This window comes from Lynx canadensis, chromosome A3 (genome assembly GCF_007474595.2).
Source record: "Lynx canadensis isolate LIC74 chromosome A3, mLynCan4.pri.v2, whole genome shotgun sequence".
Taxonomy (NCBI): domain Eukaryota; kingdom Metazoa; phylum Chordata; class Mammalia; order Carnivora; family Felidae; genus Lynx; species Lynx canadensis.
Window position 1 is genome coordinate 18457517 of NC_044305.1, and position 17649 is coordinate 18475165.

Sequence of the window (17649 nt, forward strand, 5' to 3'; positions counted from 1 at the left end):
GAGGTAGAGTAGGGGAGGGGCAGAGAGAGCAGGAGAGAGAGAATCCCAAACAGGCTCCGCACTGTCAGCACAGAACCCAATGTGGGGCTCAAACCCATGAACCGTGAGATCATGACCTGAACCAAAGTCAGATACTTAACCAACTGAGCCACCCAGGCGCCCCAACACTGACCTTTCTACACTGAGCAACAGACCCTTCCCCAGACACCCAGTTTTTTGATTTATGGATTTTTTATCCCTATTGCAGTTGTCCCACTTGGGGTCTCTTGTTGTAAGTTGCCCTCAGTCTTTTCTAGAAACGCGTTTAATCCATTATGGACCCTTCACCTGCATGCAGCCTGGAGATAGGAGCCAGGGGTCTTGACATTTCCAGTACAAACAGCCCATATCCCCCAGTGTTTTGGAAGAGCCACTGGTGATGGAGTTAAAGCAAATGGCAGGGTTGAGTTTGTGGCAGTGGCATGCGGATTGGCAGGCTTTCCAGGAGCTGCTGGGGGTCAGGATCCTGAAAGTTGATCCTGGCTCTACTGCTTGACATAGTGGGCGACATGGGGTGCACCACTGAGCCTCACTGCTCTGTAGTGGGCCCACAGCATCTCCCACAGAGGGCTGCCATGAGGAGGGTTCACCAGAGTCACGCCAGGACCCCCTAAACCCAGAGGAGATTATTGTAAACAACAGACAAGGTTAGAAGCCGTGTGCCTGGCCAGGAGAGATCCCCATAGACTTTTCTTAATGTGTCAGAGACAACTGACTTCTCTTTGTGTCTTGGTTTTTCCTACTTACTGAATTTCAAGCTCCAAAACAGGAATCACATTTCGTGTTTTATTGTAAAAGGAATAATAGTAACCAGTATTAATGAGTGCTTACCGTGTGCCAGGCACTATGTTCAGGGTTTTGTGTGATTGTCCTATTTGATCTTCACAACTCTGTGAAGGTGGTGTTACTCCCATTTTATGGATGAGGAAACTGAGGCTTACAAGCATTAAATAATTTTCCCAAGATTTTCCAGTAAAGTGGCAGATCAGGGAACCAAACCAAAGACTTTGTTCACTGGGACCTGAGGGCCTTATTTTTAAGCTCTGCTATTTGGTATATTTTAAAGTTTTGTCTTCCTCTTAGACTTTCTGTATAATGTGGGAGGCTGAAGTGGCAGGTTCTTTCCCTGCCCAGTCCTGCAAGCTTTTAAGACCGTTGTCTCATTTTTTAGAGGTGCAAGGCCCTAGTTTCTTTGTAGTGATCATAGATTGGCAGTGGAATGACTAGGAAAACATTTAGCAGTGGAATGACTAGGAAAACAAATACTCTTGGCCTCAGAGTATTTTTAAAAATGTATTATGCAAACATATATCTGGCACCATATTGTACTTCGTGGACCCGATTATAGGCATTGGGAATACAGAGATGAGTAACACAGCTCTTCAACCTGTAGAAGGAAGAAGAGGTAAGTAAATTGCAGTGTGGCATTTCCGGTTATGTGGAAAGCCTGTGAAGGGCGCCGTGGGGGAGCAGGAAGTAGAGTGGCCTGTGCTCTCTGGGATGGTCATTGATGGTGGCAAAGGAGGTAACACTGAACCTAAGCAGACAGGATGGAATTAAAGGTTACCAAGCAGACAAGACAGGGAGAGGAGCATTGGGTGGAGGGAACGCCAGCCCCTGCCGGAGCGTGCGCGTGGGTCAGTGGCGTGGAAGATTCTTACTCAAGCACCCCAGCACAGTAACATTCGGGGGGAAATGGATGGAAAGGTACAAAGAACACCTTACGTGTTTTCCTTTCAGAAACTGGTTTTCATTCTGTCATGGTTAACTGCACGTACTTGTTTCTCATTCGTCCAGGAAGTCCATGAAGACCCAGGGCAGGCGCCCTCAAGCGCCTCACATCCGGAAGGGCCGGTGTCTGCCGCTTCAGCCCCTGAGCCAGCCCCAGCAGCTGGCAGCCAGGCTGAGAAAGCCATTCCCAGCAAGAGTCTCCTTGACTGGCTGAGGCAGCAGGCCGACTACTCCTTAGAGGTTCCTGGCTTTGGAGCAGTAAGTTTTGTTGGTTCTGCCCGACCTGCCATTTCCTTCCCGCTGATGGGGTGCTGTGTTTGACGAGGAGCATGCTCGGGGAGCTTGGGAAGTTTGGGAGAGATCTGTGTTAACTGAGAACATCATTTTAAAGTTTTGTTTTTTGGGATTTTTTTTAAGTTTAAATTGTCATTGAGTTTCTAGTAACAAATCACAGCCCCTGTCAGAATGCTGTACCAAGTCGTTGCACAAAACCTTATGAGGACAGAATTTGCCTAAACTCAGTGCCCCTGTCTCCCAGAACGACCACACCAGACCCTAAGTGCACAGAGAAATCTTTATGTTGCATAAACAGTGCCGCTTCATGAACATGTCCCTATGTATTCTTTCCACTTGAAAATATGACCACTTTGTAGGGAGGAGTGTCTGCTCTTAGCTCGAGTTACTGCTTTGGGACTCGTCCTTCAAGTCCTTCTACGGCCTTTGCCCCAGATCCTTCAGATTAGAAATCTGTATGACCACTGAGGTCTCTTCTTGGTTTTCCTTTTCTCATTTGTTCGTCTACCCCACCACCGTCTTTATCCTGGGTACATCTAACTGATAAGATGTGGAGGTAGAGAGCTCACAAGAAAAGGAGGAGAGTGCATTCACAGATGCATACCCTCCAGAGACAGACAGAGCCCACCAGGTAGGTAGTGGGGAGAGAGAATTGGGGGAAATGATGAGGAGGTGACAGCTAGAGATTAAACAGTACTCTGGGAGACTAGTGAGTCAGCTCAGGTCTGACAAGGAAGCCCACACATCCTGCTCTCCAGCTGTAGGAACACTGTGGCCTCAAAGAAAGCCTCGCTGAGGGCCTGGTAGCTGTGTCTTTCAACCTAACCTGACTGGGTCCTGTACAGAGGGCCATTAATGAGACAAGAGCAAAACCAGCCGAAAAGCCCCACCCTCCTCAGAAGAATCTGTGACAGAATGTTTTGTAATGTTGATTTCCATTTGCCTCCTAGAATTTTTCAGACAAACCAAAGCAGAGGAGGCCACGCTGTAAGGAACCTGGAAAATTAGACGTCAACTCCCTGAGTGGGGAAGAGAGGGTTCCCGCTGTCCCCAAGGAGCCAGGACTAAGGGTAAGGAAGAGGGACGTGTCCCAGTGGAGCCAAGCCTTGCGGACTTGGGGAAAGCTCCAGCTGGGAAGTAGGGAGCCAGGCAGCATCTCCCGAGAGGACAAGAGGCCAGCACGGGAGGAAGTTGATAAGTAGAGATAAGTGGTACTGGGGCCTCTTGAGCAGCAGTAGGACTTCCCATCGTCCTTTGTTTTCACCCTTTACCTCCAAAACTTTTGGTTTAAATTTGTACTTTAACTATTTCCAAAACTTGATAATCCCCCCTTCCCCATTACAGTGATAGAGAGTTCAGGGAGACCTTAACCCCTGTCAGGAGTCTGTTTCTAGTGTTAACAAATGTCATTATTGGAAATTTCCATTTAAGACATTTCCTCCTAGTCCATCCTCACTGGTGATGAAAAACAGCTGACTCCAAGCCCTGTCCTATTCCTCGTATAGAATCATGAGCCTGGAAGAGACTTCAAAGCCATCTGTGAAATACTTGTAGCCTAATGCATCTGAGTTAACTATAGCTCAGAGTAGAGTTGGAATAACAAAGATAGAACCTCTAGGGGGCAGTAATAACGCTTCAACCTGAAAATGTCAAGCTTAGGCAAATCATACATAAATGCACTTCTAACCTCCTAAAAGTGCATCCTCCCCAAACAGGGAGCCTCTCAAGAGCCTCCTGGGCATCCGCCCCTCTCGGGTTGTCCCCCCAAAAGCATGGGCTTTCCTAAATGCCTTCTCCTCCAGGCTCTGCCAGCTGGGGTTTTCCTTGGGTACGAATTCCCTGCTTAGTGGGATTGCCTGGATGTGATTTTCTTCTTTCAGCTCCAGAAGACCACCCACCCTAGTCATTTCCTCCTCTTGCAGAAGGAAGTTGTTACTTAGTGTTTTAAAGGAGGCTGTGACCGATGTCACCTGGTGGGTTGGTCTAGCAGCTCTTCACACATACCTTCACACATACCTGCTCCCCCCTCATCCCCATGGAGTGGGGCTGGGGCCCCGTCCCAAGGTCGGCCGCTTGTCAGAAAGCTTATCACACTGGAAAAGCTGCCCTTTTGCCCCTCTCTTGCTTTACTGTCAGAGAGTGTCGCTCCCACCCCTTTTCTTAGACCTCCTTGTGCTGTGCAAGCTGACACAACTGTAGTTCTCAGCCCAGCCATCTTTCTCCAGCCCTCATGCCGTCTCCCCACATTCTCCTTGTGTCTCCACACAGGGCGTCACATGGAAGGCATCCAGGAGAGACTGTGGTCCTTGCTTTGTTGTAGCCTCTGAGCTCTTGGTTTAGAGACGTGTCAGAGAAACCACGTGCTTTCCTCCTTGGCCCTCTTATTTCTTTCTATGTCTAACAATTTCCCTCATGTTCTCTGGAAATTAATGCTCATCACTCTCCTACAGATGCTGACCCCTTGCCAGAAAACCCATTTCTAAGCCCTTCTTGCAAGCCAGCCTCTTACCAGAGATGCACTTTTCCTCCCTTGTTAAATAAACACAGTCCCTGCCTCGGAGGCCCTTTTCCTGCAGTAAGGCCAGGGGAGGAAGCACTTGTCTACCCGGTCCTCAGGGCTGCCCAGCCTCGCCACTGGGGAAGAGCCAGCAAGGCCCAGACAGCAACACGCTGCTTGACCCCAGGAGGGCCAGTTTCCCCTCAACGCTGTCTCCCACAGCTCCTGCTGGGACAGGAGCCCTCCGGTGTCTTCCCATGGAGACCTCACTCCCCACCCATCCTACCCCTGCTTCTGGAAAACAGATTCAAATCAAGAAACCTCTTCCTTCCTTCAGCCCTTCTGCTGTGTGTGTGCTGTGGCTCAGCCGGGCGAGCTCCACTAGCCACAGTAAGCCTGTGGGATTCAGCTTTCAGGATGCCCAGTACATAGTGGGCGCTCATGAGACGTGTGTGTGTGTGCATGCACATACATACGTAAGTTACATTTGTCTAGATGCGTGTATAGATTTTCTTTTTCTTGTTGAGCCATTTGACAGTAACTTGCAGACGTGAGCCCTCACCCCTACATGCTTCAGCCTGTGTCTCCTAAGAATATTTTCCTACCTACTAACATTATCACACATGTGAATATTAATATCTAATATCTAGTGTACATTCAGATTTCCCGAATTGCCCCAAAAACATCTTCTAGGGCTAGTTTTTGTTTCATTCTGTTTTGTGTGTAGGAATTTTAACTTTGCTTCCACACACACCTCCTTTGGTTTGTTAGGTCTCTCTTCAGTCATGAATATTTGTGGGCTAACCCTCCTAACCTTCCTGGGAGGAGCAAGGAAGTTCTGGTCACCACCTTCTCCTCCTCCTCTACCAGGAGTTAAGTTTGAGAGCTAGAATCCACAGGCTTTGGAATACGTGCTTCTGTGTATTGGTGAAGATGTCCTTCTAGGCTTAGAAGAGCAGATTTACCTCCAGTGTTGCTTAACGTCTGACTCTCCTGCTCCCTGCTCTCCTTGCCCTCTCCCCAGGCTTCCCTGGAGGAGGAAGCAGATTTGCTCTCAGGGTATAATTACCAGGAGGGAAAGCTGCCAAAGCCCAACTTGGCCGCTGTGTGTGGTCGCCGAGCTGCTGGGAGGGGCACCTGACTAGGGTGGGCAGCAGCTGGGCGGCTGGAGGGACCGTCCCTCCCACAGGAAGTGGTGAGAGCTGACTTCCTCTGCGAGCACCCCTCTCGCATGGCAGTAGGTGAAGAGCCGTTGTCTTCACCCCTGGGACCTTTCTGCTGCTGCTCATCCAGTCTGAAGGGGAGAAGGCAGTATGCCTCCTTGGCAGGTTCCCAGTTCTGAAAGGGCTCATCAGTTTCTCTATGTCAGAGGCTCACAACAAGAGCAGGGGAGGAACATTTCTGGACATCCTGATGCCGGAGGGGCATGCCAAAGGTCCTGCGGGATATAGGGCTTGACGAGGTGTCTAGCCCTAGATGCCCCAGATGCCCAGATGTTAAAGAACATCTGGTTTATAGCAAATTGTTGGAAAAGAAGATGGAGGCATTGTTTATCAAGCTCTGGGTTTACTTCCTAACAGAAAGGCTTCTCAGATCAAACACATCCTCTACTGGAGAGTTAGGAGGGAACTTTGTGGGTATAAAGGAAAAAGACACACCCCAACACCTTTCTCTGGCTCGCGGCTGTGGCTGGGCTGCAGGGAAGAGGTCCTGGAAAAGCCCTGTGGTCCTGTTGCGGCTCCCCTAGCTGGGGCCCTCGGCTGACTGGTGTGCGTTACAAGTTCTGCTTTTAGCCTGGCCCCGGTCCCTCAAGTGCTACTCTCTCTGTTCAGAAATAGGAACCAGGCAGGGATTGCTCCCCAAGTGATCATCCCCAGAGCCAGGGTGAGTGGCTGCCCAGCACCCTGGACACACTGGCCCAGCGAAGAGCAGGCACTGGTCACGGGTGGGAGTAAGAGCCAGTGTGGCGAGGTGCATGCGACAGCCAAGCTGGGAAGGGTCTGCTGTGCCCCTGGGGCAGATCCCTGCTTCTCCCACTTTGTGAGAAAGAAGGGGGGCGCGGGGCACCTGGGTGGCGCAGTCGGTTAAGCGTTCGACTTCAGCCAGGTCACGATCTCGCGGTCCGTGAGTTCGAGCCCCACGTCAGGCTCTGGGCTGATGTCTCGGAGCCTGGAGCCTGTTTCCCATTCTGTATCTCCCTCTCTCTCTCTGCCCCTCCCCCGTTCATGCTCTGTCTCTCTCTGTCCCAGAAACAAAAAACGTTGAAAAAAAAAATTTTTTTTAAAAAAAAGAAAGGGGGCGCTAAGCATGACATTATCACTGTTCCCTCAGTTCTGCTAGTCTAAACCGAGGCTTCTGGAGAAGAGTTTTCTTGTAGTCAACCATCATAAAGCTTTTTGCCCGTGATTGGGTTTTTCTTGAATATTCTCTGGGAAATTGAGGGAGAGATGTACGACTTCAAAAATAACCTTATTCCTGGGGACTTGGGAACATTCAAATACACATCTTTCACATGTATGGATCTGTAAATCCTTTGTGAAATGGCCGTGACCATTGTCCTGACCCCTCAGGGCTGGTGGGATGACTAATGCACATGGAACCCTTAATGTCTGCCTGACGCAGGGCAGGTGCACATTTAGTGCACTGTCGGTACTCCTGCTGCTCTTCCAGTCCCCACTGCCCCTCTGGGATGGCCACAGTCCTGTCCACACTGCCACTATTGAGGTCCCCATGCCTCCATTCCCAGCCGCTTCTTGGTTGGCAGCCCACCACACAGGTGTGTTCACCGAGGACCCGTGTCACCAACTAACCACATCTCTACAGCTGCCCCTTTAAGCAGAGATCTGTTGGAGTTTCTAAGGGTTTGCTTCTTTAACAGTTAGGCAGAAGAGAGGCAGGGAACTGAATGGAGATGCCAGAACTCCTGGATTAAAGTTTGAAGTAGAGGTCCTTAGGAGGGTTGTGAAGAGACATCTTTCTTTTTTCTTCAAAAATTGTTCTAGGGGCGCCTGGGTGGCTTGGTCGGTTAAGCGTCCGACTTCGGCTCAGGTCATGATCTCACGGTCCGTGAGTTTGAGCCCCGCATCGGGCTCTGTGCTGACAGCTCAGAGCCTGGAGCCTGTTTCAGATTCTGTGTCTCCCTCTCTCTCTGCCCCTCCCCTGTTCATGCTCTGTCTCTCTCTGTCTCAAAAATAAATAAATGTTAAAAAAAATTTAAAAAAAAAAAATTGTTCTAATGTTTGTTTATTTTTGAGAGAGAGAGCATGCACCCATGTGCAAGCAGGAGAGGGGCAGAGAAGGGGGGACAGAGGATCCAAAGCAGGCTCTGTGCTGATAGCAGTGAGCCTGATGTGGGGCTCGAACTTGCAAACTGTGAGAGCATGACCTGAGCCGAAGCCGGACTCTCAACCGACTGAGCCACCCAGGTGCCCCAAGGTTGTGAAGAGTCATCTTAACTATTCTCAGACCTGGCTGTCAGTCTCAGCCCTTAGGTGTCCGCGGACTCCTGACTTCCTTTCCTATTTTCTTTAGCAGTCCTGGCCCTAATGAAAGTATTTTTCAGGCCCTTCTGGTGTCTCTTGGTGCGATCTGTCCCTGCCTTCTCACTCCAAGTATGCTCCATTAAGGACTGCAGCTGGGGCCCTGCATCTGAGCCTCAGAGTAGACTGGTGGAGTATCAACTGTGTCTTATCAGGTCCCCACTCCCCACTGCAGACTTGCAGGAAGGGAAGGCGTGCATACAAACGGCTGAGCATCCTGAGAAGGCAGCAGAGTCAGCCGTAGAGAAGCGTGCGCTCCTCCAGCATCAGCGCGGGGGGCCTCACTGTTGGGCCCTCCCACGTCATGCTGCTGTGCTGGGGCCTGTCCCGGCTTCCACATTCCAGCCCTGATGGTGACCTGCGTCCCCAGTGCAAACCCACTGTGACGGATCACTAATGGCCACTCAACATCTTTAGCCTCATCGTTGCTGTGATCAAAGAGAAGGTGGCAGAATCACACCAGCTTTGTAACAGGACCCACGAGGAGAAGCCCAGGCAGTTAAGGCTGCTTTCCTTCAATGGCTCAGAAAGGAGAGAGGACTTCCAGGGACCACAGGGAAGGGCTTTTTCTCCATGCTCTTCTCCACAAAGATTGAGACTGCTCAACGGCAGTTGTCCCAACGTGCCTTTGAGCCCGTGGACACGCACCACCTCCATGAGCTCAATGACAGCAGGGAGGAGCGGGAGGCAGTAGAAAGAGGGAAAGGTGTGGTTTCCCGGGTGACGCAGGGGTTCCACGCAGAGGGTCCTGAGAGAAATCTCTCCCTTTCTCTTGCTATGGGGATTATTCGTGCTGCTTTGGGAACAGATTCAGAGTTAGGTACGCTGTAATTGCACCGGTTTGTTTAATTCTCTCTCTGCAACCAGACGGGAAGCTCTGGCAGAGTGGGCTCTCTGGCAGGCTCTGGTACATCCTCGTCACCCCCCCAGAGCCCCTGAACCGCGGTCACGAAGGAAGGAGCGCATGCGGCTGCAGCAAGCCCGCTGCCAAGCTGGTGCTTTGTCCGCCGTGTGGCCTACCACTCACTGATGCCGTTGGAGCAGCAGGTTCCCTGATTCCCCATAGTAAATCGTCCGCACGGCGGTAGCAGAGCATGCGTGGTGCTGGGTGACCCACGTGCAGCAGAGCTGGATGGCGGGCCGCGTGGTACTTAGCCCCGGAGTTCTCCACCAGCTGGGAAAACCAGAGCACGGCCCTCCGATGAGAGGGAAACTAGACTGCCTCCCTTGAGGGAAACCAGAACATCAGTCACTATGATGCGTTTCCCCAGCCACATTAAGAATGCCCTCGTCTCCTCAGCAAACATGTAGACACCCTGTTTGGTGACAGAGTTGTCCTGCAGGAACTTGTGACCCACAGGGAGTGAGGTGTGTGCGGTCACTGGCACCCCTCCAGTAAGCACTTGTTCCTGTGGGTCGGGTAATGTGTTGCACACTTCGCCTCCGGTAAGGCCAGAGAGATGTCATGGTCCTTTCTCACTCACACTCTGCAAGTCTAACTGAGGTGGCCCGACTCCCACAGCTAGTTACAGAGCTGGGACCAAAATTCAGGTCCATCTCCTGCAAAACTCTGTCTCCCCTACTCTGCTTTGTTGCTTCCATTAAAAAGCTTCCTGTGTCACAAGGAAGATGAACGCTCGCTTTGGTCAAGGCCTTGCAGCTGTAAGTCTCGCCTAAGACCTGGGTGTCCTTAGCTGGGCTCCAGTTCCCAGCTCTCTGACGAGCTCCTCCAAGGAGTGGATGCTGCTGTCGTGTGCTGGTGGTGGCTGGCTCTCGGCCTCCCAAGCCAACGACCTCAGGCGCACCTAGGCTAGAGAGCCGTTGAGGCAGGTAGGCAGGGGGCTCCCACTCAGATCCTTGGCGGAACAGGGGCAGTCTGGCCCAGTACAGAACCCTGGTCTTCATCCCCAGCCCATCCTGCCCCCCAGTAACCTTCGGCATCTCTTTGTCCTTTTGCAGGGATTTCTCCCAGAAAACAAGTTCAATCACACCCTGGCCGAGCCTGTTCTTCGAGATGCGGGCCCCCGCAGGAGGGGGAGGCGGCCTCGGAGCGAGCTCCTGAAGACCCCTGCCATCGTGGCGGACTCTCCCTCTGGGATGGGGCCACTGTTCATGAACGGACTGATCGCTGGGATGGACCTGGTAGGACTCCAGAACATGAGAAATCTGCCAGGCATCCCCCTCACGGGCCTGGTGGGGTTCCCGGCCGGCTTCGCCACGATGCCCACGGGCGAAGAGGTCAAAAGCACCTTGAGCATGCTGCCCATGATGCTGCCGGGAATGGCCGCAGTGCCCCAGATGTTCGGTGTCGGGGGACTCCTCAACGCACCCATGGCCACTGCCTGCACCAACACCGCTCCAGCGCCTCTGTCAAGCACAACAAAAAGTGGCACAGCAGCGACCGAAAAGACTGTAGAAGACAAGCCGAGTAGCCATGATGTAAAAACGGACACGTTAGCTGAAGACAAGCCTGGTCCTGGTCCGTTTTCTGATCAGTCCGAACCTGCAATAACTACCAGTAGTCCTGTGGCTTTTAACCCCTTTCTCATCCCAGGAGTGTCTCCTGGACTCATTTACCCATCCATGTTTCTGTCCCCGGGCATGGGCATGGCTCTGCCGGCGATGCAGCAGGCCAGACACTCTGAAGCAGTAGGTCTGGAGAGCCAGAAGCGGAAGAAGAAGAAAACAAAAGGGGACAGCCTGAACCCCAACCCAGAGCCCGCTCCCGGGTCCGAAAAGGAGCCAGGCGGCGATCAGAACTGCCCCGAACCCAGGGCCCCCATCCCTCCAGAGAGAGGACATGTGGCACAGGCCAGGGAAGGGGGCCTCAAAGACTCCAACAGTGACACCAATTAGAACTGTTTCATTTAAGAAATGATTGTGACTTGTAAGTTTCTTATCCCATAAAGGTTTGTTACTTCCCTCACTCCACCTTCATAAGAACCTGTGTTTCCATAAGTAATATTACCTACCTAATTTTCTGAGAACTGTGGTCACAGATGTTAATAGTTGCAGGGTCTTGCCACTTCATTAGCTGAGTGTCGTCGACCTAGTGTAGGAGGCACAGAATTCTCATTCTGTTACCCAGTTGTTCATTCCAGCAACCGTAGCTAATACAGTATGTGGTGACACACCCTCCCCCCCTTCTCTTCCAAGTTCCCACTCACCTGAGGAGGGACAGTGGCAAAAGAAAGCTGTCTAGGGATTTACCATCAAAGGGCCAAAGAACAGAGACAGAGAGGAGCTCTTTTTTCCGTGAGCTGTGTTGAATGGGAAGAATCTAATGGGGAAACCAAAAAGCACAGAAGAAGAAAGTGCTCGTGCGTATTTTTTAGTTAAGATATTTCCCTATTTTATCATGAGGACTAAATGAGTAGTGTAGACAGAAGTATATAACTAATGGTTGAAAATGCATATATTCATTTCTTTAGAAAGCAAAAACCTTACTGGTAGTAACAGGACATCCCCCTTAATGGTTTTTCAGACACCTGCAGCAAGAAGGAATACTGACGAGGCATTATTTTATACATATGTATGCCGTCTCCCCCACGTAAAGATCGTTCTCAGTATGGAAAAGCTTTACATACCAGGGTTGTTGCCGGCAGTGGGGGCAGGTGAGGGGCTCGTCCTCTGTGGGGCTGGACACTGCTCACCTCACTCTCAAGAATCGTTCCAGCCACCACCAGGCCCTCACAAGTTTTTACTTTGTGCTCCCCTTCACCAAGAGTAGGGCTCTTTCTGGAGCCTTCGAGGATATAGTCACTCAACACTTTTACACTTTGCTAGGTCCCTTCGTCAGATTATTTGAGGTTGTCCGAACTGGTGTGTGCCACCTTTATAAAACGACTGTGAAAGTTTGTTTCTTCTCTCCCATTTTTTTTTTCTCTATTTGGTTTCCATTACACAGTTGGACCCAGATTCCAGATCAGGTTAGTCGAGACTGTTGCAAATTAACATCGTTTTCCCTTCTCACTCGGGAAGCACCTGCCTGAGTGGCGCTTACCCTGCCTGCGTTCCCCTCCCACTTGTGTCCCGCACTCCAGAGGGCCGGTCATGCTCTGAGACTGGAAATAAGCTCGTGGTTCAGGACTCGGGGGGCACAGGGCCCGTGCGGGGGCCGTCGGAGACATTGGAAGTGCTATTGGTACCAGTTTCACTTGGTGTTGCCACAATTTACTGTATTTTTTACTTTTCCTGTTACAGTTTTGCTAATTTATCAGAAGGTCCAAAAGTTTGACATAACTATTTCAGTTTGCATTATTTATTTATGATGCTTTTGTCATTGTCTTTTATACATTTGGGATTATAAATTATGTAAATGTTAAAATGAGCATCTCAAAGAAGTCTGTTAAATTGTGACCGAAGAAAAAAATAAGATGTATCTTCGAACGGTGGAGTTATGAATCAGAGATAAAAATCAGAAATTCTGTAACCGATCGCATAAGAAGAAAGAATCCGTTGATTGAACAAATCCTATTTAATGACATCTTTGTAGCGTAGATGGTCGATAATGCTGACAACAGATTTCTTAGAAATGCTGCTCTCTATTTAACTAACATTTTGTTCAGTTTTGCCTCCAGTGGAAGCAGAAAGGGTTTTTTCAGCTGTTAAATCCTAAAAATCAATATAATTTATTTATGTAAAAAAAAAAAATCACTCAATCGATATATTTTTGAACCTTTTAAGTACTAATTTTCTTTTTATCAAGTAGAAAAAAAATGTATTTGCCCTAAATCCTTAAAATACAAATGCTATAAAAATTCATGTATCTTGAAAGCCTTACTGCAAATGAGTATTATAGACATCCAGCAGAGCCTGGGTTTCCTTTGTTGTCCTCGTTGTTGTTTTGTATGGAAAAGCTGCTTTCCCTAGGTTCCACTTAGAACCTCCAGTAGGTCACAGGGTTCAATATGGATTTGATTTAAAAACCCACCAGCATGCTAAACCCCTTGTTATATCTTACCGAACCTGTATGTTTAACTCTCTGGGTGTTTAGGCTTATATTTGACTGCTATTGTGTCCCTGTTTGCAAAATGAAAATGACACTCTGTGGATTATTTGCTCTGTAAGGCATAAGTGCTTCTTATGATTATTTTGACGTTTCCAAGAGCAAAAGCCAAATTTAAACTCTCTTCAGCAAACTTGAGCCTTTTCATCTAAATTCCATGTCACTCACAGCCATAACTTTCCTTGGTCATTCTTCACCCCGTGTCTTACATAATAAATTGTCTGTGGTCTTGATCCTGGATTTAAAAAAAAAAAAAAAAAAACAATTTTAAAAGTCAAATTCAGTGGCACTTGGATGTCTCTTGCTGCCTGGGCCTTGTATAAATACATCATGTGCACACAGCAGTCCACGGTCTTTCCGAGTGCCCACTTTGTTCTGGGCACGCTACTGGGGGCTTGTTAAATATCCATTCACGGGAGTTGATTTGCCTTATCTCTTGACCCACCGGCACACCTGGTTAAAACACGTGCCGTAGAAGGGAGAGCAGTAGAGTCCCTGCTTCCCGGACCTGGGGCCCCCGGGCCTGGGGCCCGAACGCTCCAGCCGCTCCACGCTCCAGCCGAAGCCTCAACTGCGCCACTTTCTAGAAGCCCCGCCTCAAATCACATACCTGGGACCTCGGGGTGGGGGTGGGGGGGCGGTGGAACCACTGTGGGATCGGAACAGGCCCCAAAACGTAGGAGTGCCTCAGAATTCTTAAGGCTTGTTAAGAATTTGGTGGCCCTTAGCTTTCTTCTCAAGCCCCAGAAGGACTGTGTCTGAAGTTGTCGAGGAGACTGGCAGGAAAGTGCTGAAGCCCTGGCCACACAGCCGGACACCCACCAGTTTCGCCCTTGCTGGGTCACCACTAGGGGCCGACGGATGGCGGCTGAAGAGCCTGGAGAATGGGTGAGGCATTGTTCTCTAAGACCCCAGAGTCCTCTGCTGTGGTTTTCCAAGTCAGGGTGTATTCCAGTCTTTGCAGCCCTCCAGTCCAGACGGGGGGGGGGGGGGGGGGGGGGGTAGCCATTCTTCTGGGAAGAGGAATAATTTATGCAGAATAATAAATAGTCTTGGTTTCACTCTTAACCCCCGAGGCTGCCCCAGTAGAGTCTGCTTCTGTGAGGGCAGAGGAGTGCAATTAGTTTAGTACGTTGGGCTAGTGTTGCAGTGTTTTGTGTGTGTTTGCCATAAGTGACCTCATTTGTCTTTAGAGCGTCTTGGTTACTGGGTAGAGGGCGCTGGCATCCGGTGTGCCTAATGAAATCCACTGGAAGACAGCAAAGCTGTGTCATCAATCACAGCAGAGCTGGGGCTAACCTCTCCGTCCCTCCAGCCTGAGGTTGGAACAGGCCAGCCTTTGTGATGCCAGCCTGGGACCCCCTCCGCCTCAGAGACCAGATCTGACTGAGTGACTCTCGGGAAAAATTGGCACCGAGGAAAACGGAACAGTTGTGGCCACACCCTCTGGAAAACTTTATGCTTGATTCATTTATAGTGAATTCCTTAAAATGGTTTCTTGCAAGAATTACTGTTCATTTGCCTGGTCTGGAAACCACAGAAGGATGGTCTCTTAGGTCAGTAGTGGGGTTCACCCAGCCCAGTGACCAGCACCTTGGGTTCCAGACCGTGGCTTCTCAAAACCCAGTCTCTGAGGTACAGAAGCATGAGGGCAGGTGCTCAGGACCTTGGTGCATGCTGCCTGGGTGGCCAGTTCTGGGGCCACCCTCATGATCCAGACTCGAGGGGATATGTGGGGTGAGCCGAGTACAGCTCCTGCGAGGAAGGTGTTCGTGGGATCAGTTTGGATGTGCCTGAAGCTAACGCTGCCGAGACAGTCCTGTTGTCGGATTTCTGGCTCAGCCCTTGCCCGAGGCCCAAGGACAAAGGAATGAACTAGGATGGAGAGAGGGGGGCAGAGGGAAGAGAGATGGGGCTTCTGGGGTCAGGGGGAGGGGCACATCCCTACCTTCTTCAAGCCTCCGTTTCCTCATCTGTAGAACAGGGCTAATTGTACCTCGCAACCTAAAGGATTGATCAAAATGACCAGTGTCGGGTGCTGAAAAGTATGCTTGCATATGAGTCATGTATCTTTACCGCTTTTGAGTAGCCGGTGAGGGGAGGAGCACCAGTCTCCTGTCCCCTGGAAGGAGGGTAATCAGATCAGGGTTAAGGAAGGTCTTGCTCAGTCCCAAGATCCTCCTGGATCTCTGGGGCCTCCTTCAGTATAGACTTGCCAGATGGAGGGGAGAAAATGACACCCAGTTATTTTTAATTTCAGATAAACTAATTCTCTTGGTATAAGTATATTCCAAGCAGTATTTGGTACATAATTACACAAAAAACTTTTATATGGCATTCAACTTTAACTGGGCATCCTGTATCTTCTCTGATAACCTCACTCAATGTAACAGTGCACATTTATTTAGCAGGCACCTCCTCTAGTTAGAGCTTGTTCTAAGTGCTTTATGGCCATCCCCTCCATCCTCTCACTCACTCAAAAGTCCCCATTTTACAGATGAGAGAACTGAGGCCCAGAGAGGTGAAATAACTTGTCCAGGCACCCAACCTGTAAACGACAAGAGCTGGGATTTGGGGACCCAGAAAGACAGATTGCAGAGCCATTAGCCAACCAGGGGATCAGCATGGGCATCTAGTCTGGGCATGAAGCAAACTGCCTTCTGGTGCAGCTTTGGGAAATAGGGTGATAGGAATGGTGAGCAGGGGAAGGGGCTGGGGGGCCAGCTGCCCTGAGCAGGGTAACTGGTGGGGGGGCGGGGGGGGGGGAGGTGTTTCCTTCCCATCCTGCTGTGCTAGGCTAGGGTCATTCTTGGAGTCTCATTCTTGGTGCTCAGACACACCAGGCCCAGGCCTAAGGGGCCATGCGAGAAGCAGCGTCCAGTCTTAGAAAGAAGTGGCAGGGGCCTGTGTAACTTCTCAGCCGGAAGGGCCAGAGGGAAGTTGGCCGGGACCGAGAGGAGGGGGATCTCGCAAATGACAGGGAAACCAGCCTCCCAGACAGCAGACCATCTCTAAAGGCTGGAGCCTAATTTCTGCTATAAGGTTTGAGTAAGCAGGACCAGAAACCCAACTGGGAGAGCTTTGATCCAGCTTTCTGGTGTGCTCCCCCCTCACCCCAGCATGTTCAACGATCGCCCACCATTCGTGTGCTGGGTGCAGCACGAGCCGCCTGGGAAGGGGGAGGCAGCACCGCTCCTTCCATGCCCACCAGGCCCTGGCCGTGACCTTCCCCCCAGGGCGGCTCCAGCACGGCCCCCTGGGTGCCCATTTCCTCTGCTCTGCCCACTGTGCCAGGCCTTGACATGCAGGAGCTCATCCCCAAACGTGTCCTCCACATGAGGACAGGGCTCAGGGAGGCTGCCACCTGCCTTCAGCTGGAATTTAGAGGTGGGTCTGATGGCAGCGTGGAGTCCACAGAGCACAGCCCCCGTCCGTTTTTATATAGCCCACGAGCCAAGAGTGGACATTACGTTTTAAATAATGGAAAAACCAAAAGAAGAAGAATATTTCCTGACATGTGAAAATCATACCCAATCCAAATTTCAGAGACCATAAATTAAGTTTTATTGGAGCGTAGCCACACCTGCTCCTGAACGTACCATCTGTGGCTGCTTATGCACCACACGAGCAGAGTTGAGAGCTGTCACAGGACCACGTGGTCTGCAACACCGAAAATATTTATTATCTGGCCCTTCACAGAAATAGCTCGCAGACCCCTGGCCTAGAGCATCGGTTTTAGTCATAGATTCAGTGCAGAAAGTAAGTCATTTAAAGTCTTCTTATATTTATTTGACCGTGTTTTTGCACGCACATTATAAGAGTGACACCTGTGAAGATAAAGCAGGCTTCAAAGTAGCCCTGGACCGAGGGCCTGCCCCCAGGGCGCACTGTCACTTTGGAGGAAAAGTTAGGACTGCCCTGCCCCCACGCTCAGGAGAGCCCGAGGACGGATTAGACGCTGTGGGAGAAGAGGCAGTGTTTAGAGAGAGGACCCAGAAAAGGCAGGAGGGCACAGCCCGAGTGAAACACAGGACGTGGGTTTAAGGACCAGGAGGCAACACCGTCTGTGCCTGGGGAAGGGGCCGGCAACCCGGGTCCGGTCCGTGGCTGGTGGCGGTGCGCTGTCTACCTGCAGAGTGGCTGGAAGGGAGGCCTCCCAGGAAAACAGGCCTGGCAGGGTGAGCCTGCACTGGCCTCACTCCCACCCGGAGCCAGGCAAGGGGAAGGCCAGACGTGGGAGTGCAGAGCGCAGGGCAGCAGTAGCAGCCCTGGCAGCCGGGGGGGGGGGGGTCCCGGGGGGGGTCCCCTGGCCCAGGCCGACTGCAGCCACATCCTGGAAGCAGAGCTCAGAGGAACCCAGGAAAGAGCGGCGGAGACCCGGTCTATGCAGCTATGAGTTTCCATCCCTCCCCCTCCCACACCTGCAGCTCAGGGCAGCTGGCCCCTCCCTCCTCGGGCCCCAACCGCGGCCAGCTCCACCCTCATTTGATTGACAGCTAGTGGGCCCTCAGCCACTGCCTGGGGACTTCCAGCCTCTCCTG

The 17649-nt window shown here is 51.0% G+C and overlaps 1 protein-coding gene across 3 annotated transcripts in view; it reads left to right on the forward strand.

Annotated features, from left to right (window-relative positions):
- Window positions 1–12931, forward strand: part of CHD6 (chromodomain helicase DNA binding protein 6) — a 204448-nt gene extending 191517 nt beyond the window's left edge. For 2 of the 3 annotated variants that reach the window (XM_030309584.1, XM_030309586.1), the window contains 3 exons: window positions 1837–2028; window positions 3015–3134; window positions 10060–12931. In XM_030309584.1, the coding sequence (XP_030165444.1) occupies window positions 1837–2028; window positions 3015–3134; window positions 10060–10956 (1209 nt within the window). In that variant the 3' untranslated portion in view covers window positions 10957–12931. The remainder of the gene's footprint in view (window positions 1–1836; window positions 2029–3014; window positions 3135–10059) is intronic. The other variant, XM_030309585.1, reaches the window with a different exon arrangement.
- The last annotated feature ends 4718 nt before the right edge of the window (window positions 12932–17649 follow it).